The 16,533-nt window shown below is 48.7% G+C and overlaps 1 protein-coding gene across 8 annotated transcripts in view; it reads right to left on the bottom strand.

Annotated features, from left to right (window-relative positions):
* The window catches only part of LSG1 (large 60S subunit nuclear export GTPase 1), a 30,350-nt gene that overhangs the window by 3,807 nt on the left and 10,010 nt on the right, over positions 1 to 16,533 (bottom strand). For 2 of the 8 annotated variants that reach the window (XM_071566139.1, XM_071566140.1), the window contains exons 14-15: positions 15,168 to 15,266; positions 2,985 to 3,055 (exon numbers count right to left, since the gene is read on the bottom strand). In XM_071566139.1, the coding sequence (XP_071422240.1) occupies positions 2,985 to 3,055; positions 15,168 to 15,266 (170 nt within the window). Of the gene's footprint in view, positions 1 to 2,972; positions 3,056 to 10,365; positions 10,384 to 13,457; positions 15,267 to 16,533 lie in introns of those variants that run through there. The other 6 variants (XM_071566145.1, XM_071566143.1, XM_071566144.1 and 3 more) reach the window with 6 other exon arrangements.

Raw genomic sequence — 16,533 nt, 5'->3', positions numbered from 1 at the left:
GAAAGAAAGGAGAATTCATTGCTCCATTTACTTGAACAAGATCTTAAAAAGTCAGTTCTTGTAGTAATGTGTTTTCCCATTCCACTTGCTAGCCCAAAAACTGCCACAGGAAGCAGTCTCCAAATTACTTCTTAGGTCCTTTAAAGACTATTCCCTCCCCAGAAGTTATCTTCCACTCTCCTCTCCTGGCTCCCTACTGCCACAAAGGTGTAACAGAATCCCTGTGCAGCTCCTTGGTGCATCCTTTTTGTTGCTGCTTATTGCTTTCCCCTCTCCCTTCTGTTTGTTTTTTTTTAAATAACACATAAGTCTTTCAGACAGAAGGACTGACAGACTTTGCCTGGCCCATGGTGTACCTAAAGAAAAGTGGGGTCTGAATGCTTTTACCTGCTTTCATTGCTCCACCATATTATTTCTTAACACTGCCATGCAACATACACACAAAAGGTCACTGATGGATTGTCTCCACAGATGACACCAGTCTCCTGGTGGGTTGCCCAGGTGTCACATCCAGCCCACAGACTGACTGAAGTTCTTGGGCACCACATCTGCACTGGTGATGGTAGCAGAGAAGTTTGAAGGAAGATGGAGTTTGGTACCAGTTGTCCCAGCCATAGGGAAGAGTTGCCAAGGGGACCCAGTAGGTACCTGCAAAGCTTCTGACTTCACTGGGAAGTATTCCAGTAGATGGGGGGGAGTTCCACCCACATCAATGGACAGCATAAACCCTATACTTGGTAACCTTTTTACAGCTAAACTACCCCAGGACAGTTAAAAAATTAAAGCAACTCTCTAAACAGAGCTAAAAAACCAAACAAACAAAAAACATTGAATGTGAGACTCTTGAGAAACCATCACTTCTACCCAGCAGAGTACAACTGACAAAGAGCAAGTGCTTGTGCATTTATTATTTGGCTCCAAGTATTTCACTGTGAAATGAATCTGCCTCTCACTGCCCACCCAGTACAGAGGACAAATTCAAGCTCTCTGGCAACTTTCCTAGTAGAAGGCGGCGATATTCTCTCCAGCTGAAGAATGCACACACACTGCTAATGGATCTTACCATCTAGCAGCACAATATTTTGATTTCATGTTAGAATTGCATGAAAATAAGGCCTTTAATATCTCTATTGTTGTATATTTCTCCTTCAGAGTTTGTTTAAAGGACTTAATCAGACTCATTTCCTTAATTTCAAGCACATCTCTGAAAATGCATTATCCCAGGCTGATGGCATCAAAGAGTGAATTAGTAATAAAGCCAAGTGAATAAAAACAAAGATATTTCCTTTCAGTTACTGTGCAACTTTCACAGGCTGCAGAGCATTAGAGCTGCTGAAATACCACTGTCATATTCTTCAAGATCTGCAAATTAGTGTCTTGCTCCTATACACTTGGCAGGAAGCGATCCCTGTTACACTTCACCCAACAAAGCTGTGCTATGATGAGCAGCTTTAGATGTGTAGCACTGGAAAAATAACTTTGAACTATTGCTGTTTGGGTTCCCAGTTTCTGGGACATATTTATCATAACAAAGTTCCCCAACAGAACAAAAAAACCCTCAAACCCTGGATCTGATTTTTATAGCATTTGCAATTCTTGATTTCACCTTATGTCCTTCAATATCACTTGCAGAGAACCAGCAGATCTTGCAGCCATCCTCAGTCAAGGTTATGGGCTTGACCTCTGTACAGGCCATTCACTTAAGAATGGGCCTTGATGATCCTTGTGGGTCCCTTTGAACTCAGAATATTCTGTGATTCTGTGATCAGGGAGCCAAAAACAAATGTCTCTATTACTGCGGCACCACTGGGGACTGCAATATGGGCAGGACAGGAGGCATTTGATATCACAGCTTCTATAGGTCTTCCTCACAGATCCCAAACCAAGATGCCCCTGTCCTGCCAGGTTAAGGAACAACTCCTAAACCCTGATGTGTCTGGACATTGCACACAATTTTGGCAGTATGATCCAGGGTAGATCAAGACCAAAAGTTATTGGTGAAGTGACTTATGCAACTTTGTTCTCACAGCACCTCCTGGGAAACCACCCCACAGACCTGCAGTCGGTGCTGTTACAACAAAACAGAGGGCTGCGAAGACTTTCTTCTGCTTCATGCTCTCCAGAGCAAGCTTGGGCTGTGCCTGCTTTCAGAGAGGACAGGGGCCAAAGGCTGTGTGTAGCTCTTCTCCCTGAAATGGCACCTTGGAGAATGAAGCAGGTTATACTGTCTGGTCATTTGGCCCTCCATCAGTCACCTTCAATAACTTTTTCATCTCTGTTATTTCAACAGAGATGGGCAAAGTCCACAAGTTTATTATGGTCAGAAGCCATGTTCCTGCAATGCCCTCTGATGCTGCAGTGGCTCCTTGTTTGCCCTGCAGACTGGCAGCATCACTGCCATTGGGACTGGCACACCCTGCCCACATGGCCTGGCACCAGCTGGAACAGAACAGGAGCTAAATGAGCTGATGGGCAAGGAATATTTTGTGCAAGGGCAAGAGAAGATCAGCTCACCCATAAGACATTGAAAAGCAGTTTCTAGGGTAGGCAGAAAGCCTTGGGAACATAAATAGCACAGTCTGGTAGTTCTGCACAAGAGAAGTCTTGACTAAGGGCACCTGAATGCTGGGCACAGACAGCATCGCAGGGTTTCTGCTTGTGAAAGGCTTGGAGAAACTCAGGGTTACATGTCACAGAGCCCAGCCTGGGGTTTCTGTCTCTACGTCTCCTCCCTTCCTGAGTTTTCCAAGTGAGGCACAGGAGCATTCCCAGTGTGGAAGCCCAGTTCCCCCACATCGGAGACGCTGGGTTTGCTGGTGGCAAAAAGCACCTTAGAGTGCCAGGCAGAGCTGCACAACCAGGGAGCCTCCAGGATACAGCCAGCCCTGTGCACAAAAGTGTACAAACCACCTTTACAAAACACAAGGCAAGATCATATTTGATGCTCATACTGTTTTTCTGAAACTACTTACTTTAAAAGTTACCTGCTTTTCAGGCCACACTGCTTAGGCTCCCTCCAGCATTTCCTTGGCAAGAGCCAGGCCTGGAAACAGTGCTGCAAAGAAGCCAGAGAGGACAGTTACTTTCTGAGAGGAGCCAGAGTTTCCATGCCCAGCCATGGGAGCACCATGACAGATTTCACAGTGCTGCAGACTGACAGAAATGGACAGCCCTTGCCAAGATGTTTCCCCCATGCTCTCCCTTTCACGGCTCTGGAGTGTGGCAAATCCAAAGCCACACCTTCGAAGTAGCAGCTAATGCTGAAGGAGAAGCTGCTGGATCCTTTCCACCATTCCTTGCCCTCTGGAGTCCTTTCTTCTCGTCTGTGAGGTATTAGCATAAGTAAGGACTAATTACTTTTGCAGCTCCACCCTAGCAAGCAAGCTCATCTGCCTCCTCAGGACAGGTCATGCCCTGACAAACACCTGGCTGCTTAATTGCTCCTGACAGCTTTTAGGGCTCTGCAGACACCTCGGTCTCCCGGGCGTGAGGAGACAAGTGGATGTTGAGTAGCTATGGAGAGCAGCGGCTCTTTAGTGCCGGCCCTAGGCTGAGCGGGCAGCAGCGTGTTCTTGGTGGCTGGGAAATCTGAAGGGAGGACTGTGCAAGGAGAACGGATGCTTGTGTGACAGTACATCTCCTCTGCCCACACAGATGTGCAAAGGAACACACCCGTGTGCACACACACTTATGCCCAGTGCTGAGGATTCCTGTAGCCTTCCCTAGAGGTAACATAGCACGTGCTGATGGAGACCTTCTCAACAGGCTGTGTCCATGGAGAGACTCTTGGGGCCTTCAAGGACTTCATCCAAGACATTCCAGCAGCAGTGCCTGACATCCTGGAACCTGGCTGTATTGTCCTTCCCTCCTGTTCACAGCTACAAAACCGGCAGAGAAGATCAGTCGCAGAGGTGTCCCCTCCAAGCCCAAAGCAGATGAGCTGCAGGCACCACACAGAGCAGAGGATACCCAGCAAACATACTGAAACTGCTAGGTCTGCCCAAAACCTCATGTGGTGCCAGCCCTGGCCAGGCTGGTGACCTTGGCTGAGCACATCATCCCCTGCACACCTCCTGGAGAGGGGCAGCTGAGCAGGCAGATGTGGCTGCAGCCCCTCAGGAAAAGCTTCCTTTAAACCTGCACCCACTCAGAGCATTCCCACCCTGGCCATTGTTTTGGGAATGGCTGGAAAATGTCAGCAGGGCACTGGGTGCGGGTGGGGGGTCAGGAAAAAGGAAAAAGAGATGATTAGGGTTTTTTTTATAACAGCCAATAAATTATATTAATTTTTCCATTGACCTTTTGTTGGGTCACATTATCAGACTGGTGAATGTGGTTCATGAAGATAATATTATGCTCAGATTTCAAACTGTGCAGAAAGTGCATCCCAAGCAATATGCCAAAATGGAAACATCAACTCTGCCAGAGGGTTGTGTTTCTCATTACTCTCCTGAGGAAGGCCAGATCCAGCACCTACAAATATTGTATATATTATTAAAAGGAGCTGATTCCCAGGGAAGCTGGGGATGCATAAGGTCTAGCTTGTCAATGGTGCCATTTATTCCTTTTGTCTTGAGACTGTGATGGCACTGGAGCTGCCTACAGAGGGACTGGCTTGCAGCAGGCAGCCAAGATCCCTTTCCTGCCTGAGCTCGCCCTGCTCGGTGCAGGCAGCTGGGAACGGGCAGCTTTCCTTGGCCAGGGCATGAACACTGGCCTTGCATCTGGTGCCACCTTTAGGATGGGATAATGGTCCAAGCATAGAAGGGAAGAGGATGTGAGGGTGCAGCTACATGTGCTGGATGCTTGCAAGGGTGAGGGGGAGCACTGCAACCCTGGATGCTCCAGCCTCAAACAGGGTTTACCAGGGGCTGGCAGGGCAGCAGCACTGTGCCACATCATATCAGCTCCCTACCTTGAAGCCAGGGGCAACAGCTCCTTCTGTAGCAATGGCACCTTCCAGGAGTGCTGCATGGGGCAAGGAATGTGCCAGCCTGCAGGGGCAGTGACCCTGCTGCCCCCAGAGTTATTCTGGTCCCCGAGGCTCAGAGAGTTGCTCTGTCCCTTGAACCGCAGCCCCCGCACAGATGGAGGGCTCCTCTCACCCACTGCCAGTCCAGCACTCCAAAATTAGCTTCCCCGAACTGTGTGCTGGGTAGAAGAGCGAAGACTGTATCTCGGAAAAGCATTATTGTACTCCTTGAGCCCTATCTTATCAGGGAAAGGAAAATGTGACTTTGACAAATTGCCTCTGCTGCAGCCAGGGTGAGCACATGATTTTCAGTAATCGCCCACCCTGTGGTCGCCAGCGCAGTGGCCACTATTGTTCCTGGGCCCCGACTGTGCCATGCAGAGTCCGGGCAGCCCTGACCCTCCTAAGGGCGAAAGAGCACATGGACCCGGCCATGCTCACTTTGGCTGCACCCCTTATATTGTGTTTGCAGGTGGGGATGCAGCTGAAGTTAGATTGATCCCTTTATCAGGAGCCTTCAAGTGCTGATAAGGTGACATCGCCTGCCTGGAGCAGGGACTTGAACTCTTTTGCAAGGGGAGATGTTATCAGTAGACTCTGGCAGGGCAGTTCTGGCTCTGCAGCCTCACAGCTGGAAGCAGAGCCGTCCCTCTGAGCCTAGCACAGATAGGAAAGGTTTGTTTTGCTTTGCACAATGGCTGTGTAGATCCTGTCCAACAGCAGTGCAGAGAAAACTGCAGGGCACTTCAAAGGCACTCAGTTTTGTGCCGTCACCACACAGGGGATCCAGCACGGACAGTGGCCGACCTGCCCCTGGGACACTCAGCCTGACCACAGGGACAGCTTGGTCCCTGAAATACCAGTTGCAACAAGAGACATGTTGTTCCCAGTCCCAGGGCAAAGAGGATCATCACCTGAAGAGCTTATATCATCTCACCAGGAAGCCTAAGAGCAGCCCACAAGCTCATCTCTGCCTGGAGAGCCTCTGTGCAATGAGGGGAGAAGGCCACCCCTACAAGGCTGCCTTCACTGCTGCAAGACCACCCGGGGACTCTCCCCAGCAGAGTCACAAAACCTCTTGAGTGGGTCCTTATACCACACAAACCCCATTCTCTGACAGAGCAGGGATCAGCAGGTGCTTGGCTTCCCTCTGCTGCAAGCCACAAGCTAGGAGAAGACGCACAAGGCAACTGTGGGACACTGGGACAGCCAGCAGGAGTGGTAGCTCACCAACTCCTCCACCAGAATCAGCCACTGAGGGCTACTGTGAGTAAGAAGAAAAGTTACAGCAAACCACATTGCACAGATGTAAACACCTGCCTGGTGTTACTGTGCTTTGTGTCCTTTCTTCCTCTGCTGCTGGGACCTGCTTCCCAAAGCAAGATGAAGGGACAGATTGCCAGGTGCTGCAAGTGTCATAACTATCCCACTAAAGCTGCTGCTGATTCCTGTATTTCTCCCTAAGCCTACAGCTCAGCCCTCTGCTTTGAAAAGCTGAGCCATCAGTGTAAAACCAAAGGGCAAACTCCCAGGTGGACTGAATACAAGATCTGAAAGGGCTGAGGCCACCTTTGCCGCATCCCAGGGCAGAGACCAAGTGAAGGTGCTGGACAACTGCAAACCACAGGACTGTGTGATTTGCTTGAGCCCCGGCACCCTCTTGAGCAGCTCCTCCCTTTGTCACGTCTCTGACACATCCCCTCCCACAGCCTAAATGAACACCAGCCTGCCCCTTCACAGCTCCCACCCTGGGACCCCCTATGAGAACCCATCCCACTGCTTTCTGAAGTTCAGGTATCAAACATGGGACACTGAAGCAGCCCTTGGGACAAGCCAGAGGCTCCCCTCTGGGGCCCAAGCAGAGCCGGTCAGCACAGGGTGACCTCCTGCAGCCCACTCAGCCACTCCCAGCACCACAGACTGGGGGTTTCCTGAGCCACTGGCAGCCCTAGGCTGCGTCCCTGAACTCCTCTCATCATTCATCACAGTCTTGCTGCCCAAAATAGCCCACAATGATTTCCGATGTTAATCTGGGCCTGCTCTGAGCCTGCAGACTGTACTCTGAACTTGTCTCTGGCCAAGCTTCATTTCAGACCCCCCTGTCCCTGCACTCTAAGACACAGCAGAAGAACTTGTCCTTTCCTTTCCTCGGCTGTCCAAATGGTATCTCCCCCATCACATTCTCTCTTTGGGTCAGGACACCTCCTCAGAGGCTCATCTCCATCCCTACTGAAATGCTATTCATGTCTCTTGTGCCTTTTCAGCCCTGGGCACTGGGAGGGTGCCCAGCACTGTACACAGAACAGATTCCCTTGCAGCCCTTGCCCAAGCAGCTCCCACATACAACTGATTCTCATGACCAGCCTCCTCTTTGGCAGCAGCTAATCCATATGGACAGCACTCTGTTCCTGTCCCTCAGAACATATGTCTGAAATAGAACATGTAACACATACAACATGCCACTCTGTTCCTTGACCACTCAGTAATGCTTTCAACATCTGCCACCAGCTTTGAGATGTTCATACATCCAATAGTAATGTATCACTTGCAAATGTTGTGGTCTCATTTTTCTCAGCTTTTCCAGAGCATTTACAGTAAGATTTAAAGCAAGACACCAAGATCTTGATGTAACTGACACTCTTGAAGGATGGAATGCTATCCAGAGGGACCTGTACAAGCCTGAGAAGTGGGCCCATGGGAACTTCATGAGGTTCAATAAAGGAAAATGCAAGGTCCTGCAGCCAGGATGAGGCAACCCCTGATTTCAGTACAGAGCAGGTTGAGAGCAGCCCTGCCAAGGGCTTAGGCGTGCTGGTGGATGAGAGGCTGGACATGACTTGGGCATGTGCGCTGGCAGCACAGGGAGCCAAGTGTGTCCTGGGCTGCATCCAAAGCAGTGTGGGCAGCAGGCTGAGGGAGGGGATTCTGCCCCTCTACACTGCTTTGGTGAGCACCTGCAGTGCTGCAACCAGCTCTGGGGTCCCCAACAGAAGAAGGACATGGACCTGTTGAGGCATGTCCAAGAGGAGGCTATAAAGACAATCAGAGGGTTGGAGCACCTCTCCCATGAGGAAAGACTGAGAAAGTTGGGGCTGTTCATCCTGGAGGATAGAAGGCTCTGGGGACACCTTAGACCTGCCTTTCAGTACTTGAAGTGGACTTACAAGAAAGATGAGGACAAAGGTTCTAGCAAGGCCTGTTGTGATGTAAGGGTTAATGGATTTAAATTGGAGGATGGTAAAATTAAAGACAAAATTTTTTTACAGTGAGGGTGGGGAAACACTGGAACAGGTTGCCCAGAGAGGTAGCAGTTGTCTCATCCCTAGAAACATTTAAGGCTAGGTTGGATCAGCCTCTGAGAAACCTGAACTAGTTGAAGATGACCCTGCTCATTGCAGGGGGTCTTTGACAGTTCCCTCCAACCCAAACTACTCCACGATTTCTCTTGCAAGTATGTGAATGAAGAACACAGATGGTCCCATGGGATAGAGCAGGAGCAGGTCAGGTTACCTGTTGCTCAAAGCCTTTTTTGCAAAACACTGAGAACATCTCTGCCCACTGTCCACCCCCAGGACAGCCACACACACCCAGCTCAGCTCAGGAGGTCCCAGCTTATGCAGACATCCTCTTGCACTTTAGAAAGCAGCTGAGGTGCCCACCCCACAGTCTGCAGTGGAGACTTTGGAGACTTTTGTTTCACTTCGGGTTATCTTATCACCATGGGAAAGGCAATACAGCAGAAGAATTTCCTTTCCTTTATGTTTCCAGCCTTTCCATTGTCTGGAGTCTGGATTTCTGAGCCTCAGCACTCACCAAGTCACTCAGGCCTTTGGAAACACGAATGCAACCCCTTCTTATCAGCAGGAGCTTTGCAGAGGCTCCTCTCCTTGCTGCAGGCAAACTAGGCAGGGCCCATCCTTACCCAGTTCATGAGCCCTGCATTTTCCACTGCCCAAGGGAGGTGCCAGCTCAGCCAATCACCTGGAGGGATGGCAGTGCCAGGCAGCAGAGCTTGATGGAGATTTCACCAAGGCATTGAAACACCATGATCTCCAATTTCTTTTTTCCTTAGAATTTATAGAGGCTGGAGGCCAGGACAGGATGCATGCAATTGGGAATAAGGAACTGCTATAAATCCCCAGCACCTCTGAAAAGACCATGGGAGACAGCATCAGTCCAGGGCTATAGCAAAGGCTCTTTCCATTATGTTCTCCTTGCAGGAGCAGAGATCTAAGCTCCAGTTCCAGGCACCAAACAAGCTCCAGTTGTGTTCTCCACCACTCTCTTGCATGGGAGCTCTTCTCTTTCCGTGTCCTGTAACAGTGAAGAGCAGGAGAGCCAAGCATATCCCCAAGTTCCCATCCTGGGATCCTCTTGCTCTAGCTGAGTGTCCAGACCACATAGGACTTCCCTCCCAGCACGCTGGGGCTGGAGCAGCAGGGCACAGCCCACACATTTGAAGAACACAGATGAGACTTGAGGAAAAGCAACACTTCATGTGAAACAAACCATCAGTGTGGGCTGACCCCTGTGCAGTTGCTGCTGCCTCACAAGAGTAACGTGGTCCAAGGCACCTCAACAGGCTCAGCACTGTGAATGTAACTGGCATTCCTCTTACCTTTGTGTGAGCTCCTGTGTTTCTGCAGCTTCCTCTGGTCAGTGCTACACACAAACCAGGGCAGGAAATTTTTCCTCCCTAGGACAGGAATTGGCAGCACTCTCCCTTATGGCAGCTGGCACCTGCCAGGCAGACCATGACTGATGGGTTAGCCCCCACATAGACTTTAAGACATACATAACCTGCTGAGTGGATTTCCATCTCACTAGTCCAAGGCTCACGGTGCTAATGTTCAGCAGCCAGAGATGACCAGGAAGTGTGGTGGCCACCAGCAGGGAGCCACAGTGAGGACTGTCTCTTCCTCCTGCCTTGCTACGTAGATCAGTTGGCTTCAATTCCACTGGGCATGGCTTGTAACTCCCAATGTAGGGAGAATCACCAGCATAACTGAAAGAGAAGACTGCTGGGTTTAATCCAAGCCATGAGGCTGCACCTCTCCCACAGCCCCAGTTCCAAGGAATGAAGCCATCAGTGGTGAAAAAACAGGACCCCTATGCCCCTTTGTAGCAGTACAAGGGTAAAAGGAGATGGTGAAAGCTGTCACTGCTCCACCCAGGCAATGCTTAAGGCACAGCATGGCATGGCAGCATGTGGTGATGTCCCACAGCTTCTCAGCTCCCCAGGGAGAGCCCCAAGGAAGTACATTCGGCTGCTTACTCTTTTTTTGATTGGGATGACCGGGAGATCCTAGAGGGGCTGCAGGTTGTCCAAAGGTGCCTGGACACAGCACAGAGCAAGGCTGAGCAGCAGGGCTGGGCCAGCTCCACTGCACTGTCACATCTTCGAAGTCCCACTGTAAAGAGAAAGAAGCAGGCACTGCCACAGGCAGGTGTGAGGGCACCCTGGGGAGCACAGCTCCGCAGACAGCATAGGACCTGTGTCATCTCTTTCCACAAAGGGGAACTAGCTGTGTCTGAAACCAGAAAGTATTTGGTTCTCCCCTTCTGTATCTCAACACAAGCAAAGCTCAAAGCAGAACAGCACTAGTTTCCATTTTTCTCACATACTTGCCCCCCTGCTCGATATGAGGAGAGGGGTCAGAAACATACAGGGCATGGCTGAGAAAGACTTTGAACGTTCCACGAGAAGAATCCCTTTTCCTTCGGACCCACACAGAAATGGTTCCTAAACATGCCCCTGCACTGCCATGAGCACAGCTGGTTCCAAGAGCCACCAAGCAGAAACAACTCTTGCTGAAAACCCTGTGAAACCACAGATGAGCTCACTTCACCAACATAGGCCAACACAAAGGAGCTCTGCAGAGGCTTCCAGCTTTCCTTTGCTCTGTGAAGGCAGCAAAAGCAGGACCTTCCCCTCATGGACATGACAATGTTTCTGCTTCTTTGCCTTAATGGCTGTAACTCCCAAATGACAAGGAGTTGCAGACATTCCCAGGAGGGCAAACTCAAGCCTGCCCCACCCAGCACGCACAATCCTCCTGTCCTGACACCACCCATGGGACAGACCCTTTTCCCACAGCCACAGCATGAAAGAACATTGGGGTAGGGTTTTTCTGACTCAGCTGTGGTTTCTTTTCCTCTTGTCCTCACCATGACCTTTCTTCATGTCCCAAGATGTCTTGGGTACCTCAGGCATTTAGCTCTGAGAGATTATATTTTGAGGTACACTGGGGAGCTATTCCCTGCCTCTCTCCCAGCAGTCTCGTTATATTTTCCCCCAGTATTTTTCTTTCCTTTTGCAGCTAAAAAGAAACAACTCAGTAAAAGAGCTGGCCTAGAGCCACAGAGAGGGAAGCAAAATGCTGCTCCTCACAGATATGTAGGGTCGAGGAACCTGCTGGGGCCAGGTAAAGGCCTGAAGATCTTCACAGGAGGATAAAATGAGCTGTGACCCCAGAGGGAAGAGAAAAGGCTACTTCTCACTTTAACGATACAGTATTTCAGGACAATCAGGAGAGTTGTTTTTTTGTAGAAACAGCCTGAAGGGCCCTGGACCCAGCTCCTGCCTTGTCAGGACCAGAGCCACGTTTCCCACTGTGGTCCTCTTGGCCACCTCCTTGCCAGGCTGAGTGGGGCTCGTGAGCTACTCTCCAGAGGTGTGTGTGGAGTGTGGAGTCCCTGGGAATCCACACCTCTGCTGGGATCCCGAAATGGAACAGGACCCAACACTGCTGCTGGGGGCGCCAGGACTGCTCCTCTGCTTGGGAAAGGCCGGCCCCTAACGGCAGGAGAGAAGGAATTCAGCCTCCTCCAGAGACCTAACGGAATATTTTCGGTCTAGGCAGAAACTGCAGAAAACCACCGAGGTATTCCCATTGCAGTCCGTTGCTGCAGACTCCCTATGCAAAAGCCATCATCCTTGAGCTGAGATGTTGGGAAAAGATCAGTCACCTGACCTGACAGTCCAATAGCATGGTCTGCAGTGGAGTGACAGGCAGAGGACTTGTTTGTGTAGTGTTGGCTCTGCCAAGCTCAGGGGAGTGAGGCTTTTACATCACCTGCCATCAACTGCAGTTAGAAGAGCCACAGCACCCACAGCAGAATGGCTTAGTGACTTGCATCCTGGCATCCCCCTCCCCTCACTTGCCCATGATGCGAGTGAAAATATTGCTCTTCCTCAAAACAGACTCTGCAAAGTGCATTTTTCAGAAAATGGAAGGCCTAGGCAGCAGCTTGAAAGTGCATTGGCAAGTCCTGTGTGTGAAGGGCAGCCCCAGCCTTCTGGACCTCCAGAGCAGCACTGATGGTTCCACCACAGGCTGCCAGTGCTGCCCTGCAGGTGTGACACCCAGCACCAGCCTCCACCCACAGCACAGTGCCCAGGAACTCTCCCTGGACAGAAAGCACCAGGTACTGCAGGAGCAGACTGTGGGCTGGTGTGAGGCTCCCTAAACTGGGCAGAAGAGACCCAGAGGAGAATGGCACCTGCAGGGAGAACTGTAACTCACAATGCAAGTGCAAGATACTGTAAGAAGGGCAGGTCAGCTTCAAACCACGTTCCTAAATCAGTTCTGCTTTTCTGCTGCAAGTATCAGTGCAGCAGGTAACAACATCATCCAGGAAAACAAACTGCTTACATTATAAATCAAAGCCCTCTGAAAAGCAAGGTAGATTTCTGGGGTGCTGGAAGTGCTGTGGATCCCAAAGAACAGACTGGAGCCAGCTGCAGCCTGCACGGTCCCTCTGCATGCACCAGTCACTTGAAGGAAACAGCACTCCAAAATGGAAACTGGCTTTCTGTGGCAAGCAGTGGAGCAGCAGAGGCTCATTCACAGGTGGTGTGGGCAAAGCACAGAGTCTCCTTTGTGCTGGCTCCTGACAACTGAGCAGTCCCCACATTGCCTCAGCCTGCCAACTCCTCCCATGTGCCACACTGAGCCATCAAGCAAGGTCCGTCTGGCATCGCTCAGCAATGGATGCAGTTCAACAGACCAAACCACCAGAGGAAAGCATTCATTTAACCATGCTCCTTGCCTATTACATAGTTTGCCCACTGCTCAGTAACAGCATGAAATATTAACAGGTCTTTTTCTATTGAGGCAAAAGTCCTTTATCACAGCAAGGAGTGGTTTGCATTTAACAAATCTGAGCAAACAGTATTTGCTTGGTTGTATTTACATTATCCTCCATTCACTCATGCAAACACTGCAAGTCGCTTGGCAGGTTTCAATGCCCAAGTTTGCTGCAAGCAACAAGCAGTCATCTCAAGTCTCAGACCACGGCAATTTCTGTCACTCACTAGATTTGGAAGGGTCTACACATCAGGATGCAGCCTGTCCAGCAGGAAGGCTCATGGAGACCCAGCTGACAGGAAAGGGCAAAGAATGCAAAAAAAAAGAAAACTCAGGTATGTGTAATATGAGCTAAGAATTCAAAATGTTTTAAAAAGAGAAAGAATAGAAAAAAATAATATTTTAAAACTTTAATATAGGATACTCCAGCTTAAGTTTGGCATGTAATTTGACAGGCAATAGTGTCACACAAGACAGGATAAAAAGAAATGGGTGTTTCTGAGCAATCAGGTCCCTAAAGCATTATAAGGGACAAAGTAGATATCTTTCCTGCAAGGAGGGTGGAGAAGTCAGATCAGAGTGATTTGGCAAAGGCACAACCTCTTCAGGAAACAAAGGCAAAGATCACCTTCTCCAGGAGAAACAGATTAAATAGTCTCTCCTAAGAATTTACTTTTCGCTACGGAACACTGACTTAAAATACCGTTGACCATATTCATTCAGTGTAATTATGCTTTAGTTCTACAGGTAATAGGGAACTATCTTCCTTGCAATGATGTAATTAAGAACTCAACTCCAGGGGAATCAGGAGCCCAAGCAAGAGCTCTGCTGTCAAGGGACCCTCCATACACACACTGCAAACTGGCTGTACTGGCCACACACATAAAGGATCACAAAGTCAAAACCAGCTTCATTGCACACCCCACATCTGCTGTGGCTTTGCTCAGCAGTTGCTTTCATCTCTCCATCCACACTGAAGGCCTGGAAAATACAAAATTACAAGACAGCAATTCCTTTTTTTAGTATCAGAGATCAGCATAACCTTTACTCCAACACCTGAAAACAAAGCACACCTCGTCTTTGTGAGCCTTTTCAGTCCTATCATTACTCCCTGTGCTGCACTAGGGAATGAAGAGCATTAACCAAGTGCCTCTTCTGACCCCAAGTAAGTGAAGTCTATTTAGTATCAATACTCATGTATTCAATTAAAATCTGCTAATAGATGCTTCTATGACTTAGGTCAATGAGATGGAACAAAACACCATATAGGCAGTAAAATCTGAAAGATATTTAAGGACAAATTAGCACCAGATTTTTTGCCGGTCACACAAAGCTAATATTTTAAAATACCAGTGGGAAGTCACACAGAAAAACAACTGATACCAGCTCAGTGTGAAGGACACAAAAGCAACATTCTCCTTGCACAGTGTGCTGTGTTTTGCTCAAACTGGGAAATAGGGAGTGGTTTCAGCACCAGATTGTACAAAATAGGGCTGGTACAGCAGAGAAGGAAAAGGGCAATAAAGATAATTTTACCTCATTTTTTAACACACTAAAGTGTTCTGTCAAATCAACAAACAAGCTTTAAAGACAAAATTAAAAAAAAAAGGATGAACAATATTGTCTCAATGTAACAAATGTCAATCATTGAAATTCAACTGTTTATGAAGATTTTAGGCAGTTTTACACGGCTTGCTGTGATCACAACAGCCATAAAATACATCCTCTATGGAAGGAAAAAACATTCCCACATGGCTCCATCTGCTCCCACTGAAAGGATGTTTCAGCAGCAGTCAAACATCTGGGCTGGCTTCCAGATAACACAAACAGCCAGGTCTCTTTTGTTCTCAGTAGAGATGAGCTCCAACTACCACAGCCCATCCTTACTCCTGCCCACGCCAATCCATAGCATAGAGATACTATGTGAGCTAGTGATGCCCACTTATCTTTTTTTTTATCCCTCAATTAAGGCCTGTGGGATAGTGCAGTCCCTGCCCTGGAAAGGTCCAGTACCAGTGCCACAGCTAAGCCTCCAGGTGCTTAGTGATCCTGCGAATCTTTTCCTTTTTGTTCCTGTTTCCGTGTTTCTTCCAGGGCTTTCCTACCACATTTCCAGGATTGGATGCAGTCACAGGCACAAGGCCACTGCCAGGCCGGTATCCCATGGCAGCCCGGACGCCTTTCATGAGGGCACGAACGTTCTCCTGGAAGAGGAGACACAATCACCAGTGACCGATGAGAAGACATTTAACCACAGGAACTGCGATATGTCAGTAAAACCAGACACAGGCAAGCTCAAACCCATCAAGACCTGCTCAGCCCCCACTCCAGAGCTGCAGGAAGGTCACAGCACAAATCCAAGCCAAAGCCTGCCAGCAGGCTCCAGTTTTGTCTGCAGCTGTGCTGGGTCCCCAGCACCCACCACTGCAAGCAGAGGCAGAGCACTGATGAGACACTGCACTGCAACAGACATCAGCTACAGTGCTGGGATGGATTCTCACAGCCTCTGCTTTGCACACAACAAATTGTCTTTGCAAATAAATCTGGCGTCCGTGAAAGCCAGAGACTAAAATAATTTGCTCCAGTCTGGACCATGGGTAGCACTGATGGAGCTCACAGCTTGTGCCAGCACATTTGGGCAGACAGAGGAAAAGTCTGGTAATCCCAAAAATTCTTTTCAGGTCATAGTTTTCTAAAGCAGTTTACTGTTTTTTTTGAAAAGACCAAGTTCTTGTTTTCAAAATGCATGATTATCTTTAGTTGTGCTAAACAAATAGCCTTCATATCCAGCTAATCAAAGAGAATGGAACGTGACCCACCCTCTTTACTGCTAAACACCTGTTCTGATCTTTGTCAGGTAAGCAGACCTAATCACTTATGGATTTCACATTTCACTGCAAGTCATCAATACATTCTTTCAGAATTGTACAGGTAAAACAGATCCCTGTGGGACCTAACAAGAACCACACAAGTTAAGAAAAATTACCATTTTCTACTTAATTTTGAGATTTCTCAATTGGATTTTAAATCAGTTTGTATTCTTTTCATCTGATTTCAAGTTCTGAGTCAAAACCACCAGGTAGTACTAAATCAATTGTCTAACAGAAGCTTATCACATGCCCTAAAAATGTCAGCTCAAGAAAGGAATGTTAGCTTGAAGGACCTGTTAGTCCAAAATGATGTTCTGGGTCAGCTGCTGTGTCACTCCACCCTCCTTGTCTTCCTTCCCAGTCACCCTCCAGGTTTGCTCAAGATTGATGTTAGATCCATAATGACAAGGTCACCCTGCTGACCTCTTAAAACTCAGCTATGTGTACCTCATTAGCAATCTGTCAGTCACCTAGGATATTCCAAGTGATTTAGGATAATAAAAAGAACAGAGTTCTTGGGTAGAAACTACATGCAGATCCCACAGCATATAGCACCATTAACTCAATCCAGCACACCTCCAGTCGCAAAGATGGCTTTCTT

This window comes from Pithys albifrons, chromosome 11, assembly GCF_047495875.1.
Source record: "Pithys albifrons albifrons isolate INPA30051 chromosome 11, PitAlb_v1, whole genome shotgun sequence".
NCBI classification, from domain to species: Eukaryota; Metazoa; Chordata; class Aves; order Passeriformes; family Thamnophilidae; genus Pithys; species Pithys albifrons.
Note: the sequence above shows the minus strand (reverse complement) of the source record. Positions and strands in the feature narration are given on the sequence as shown.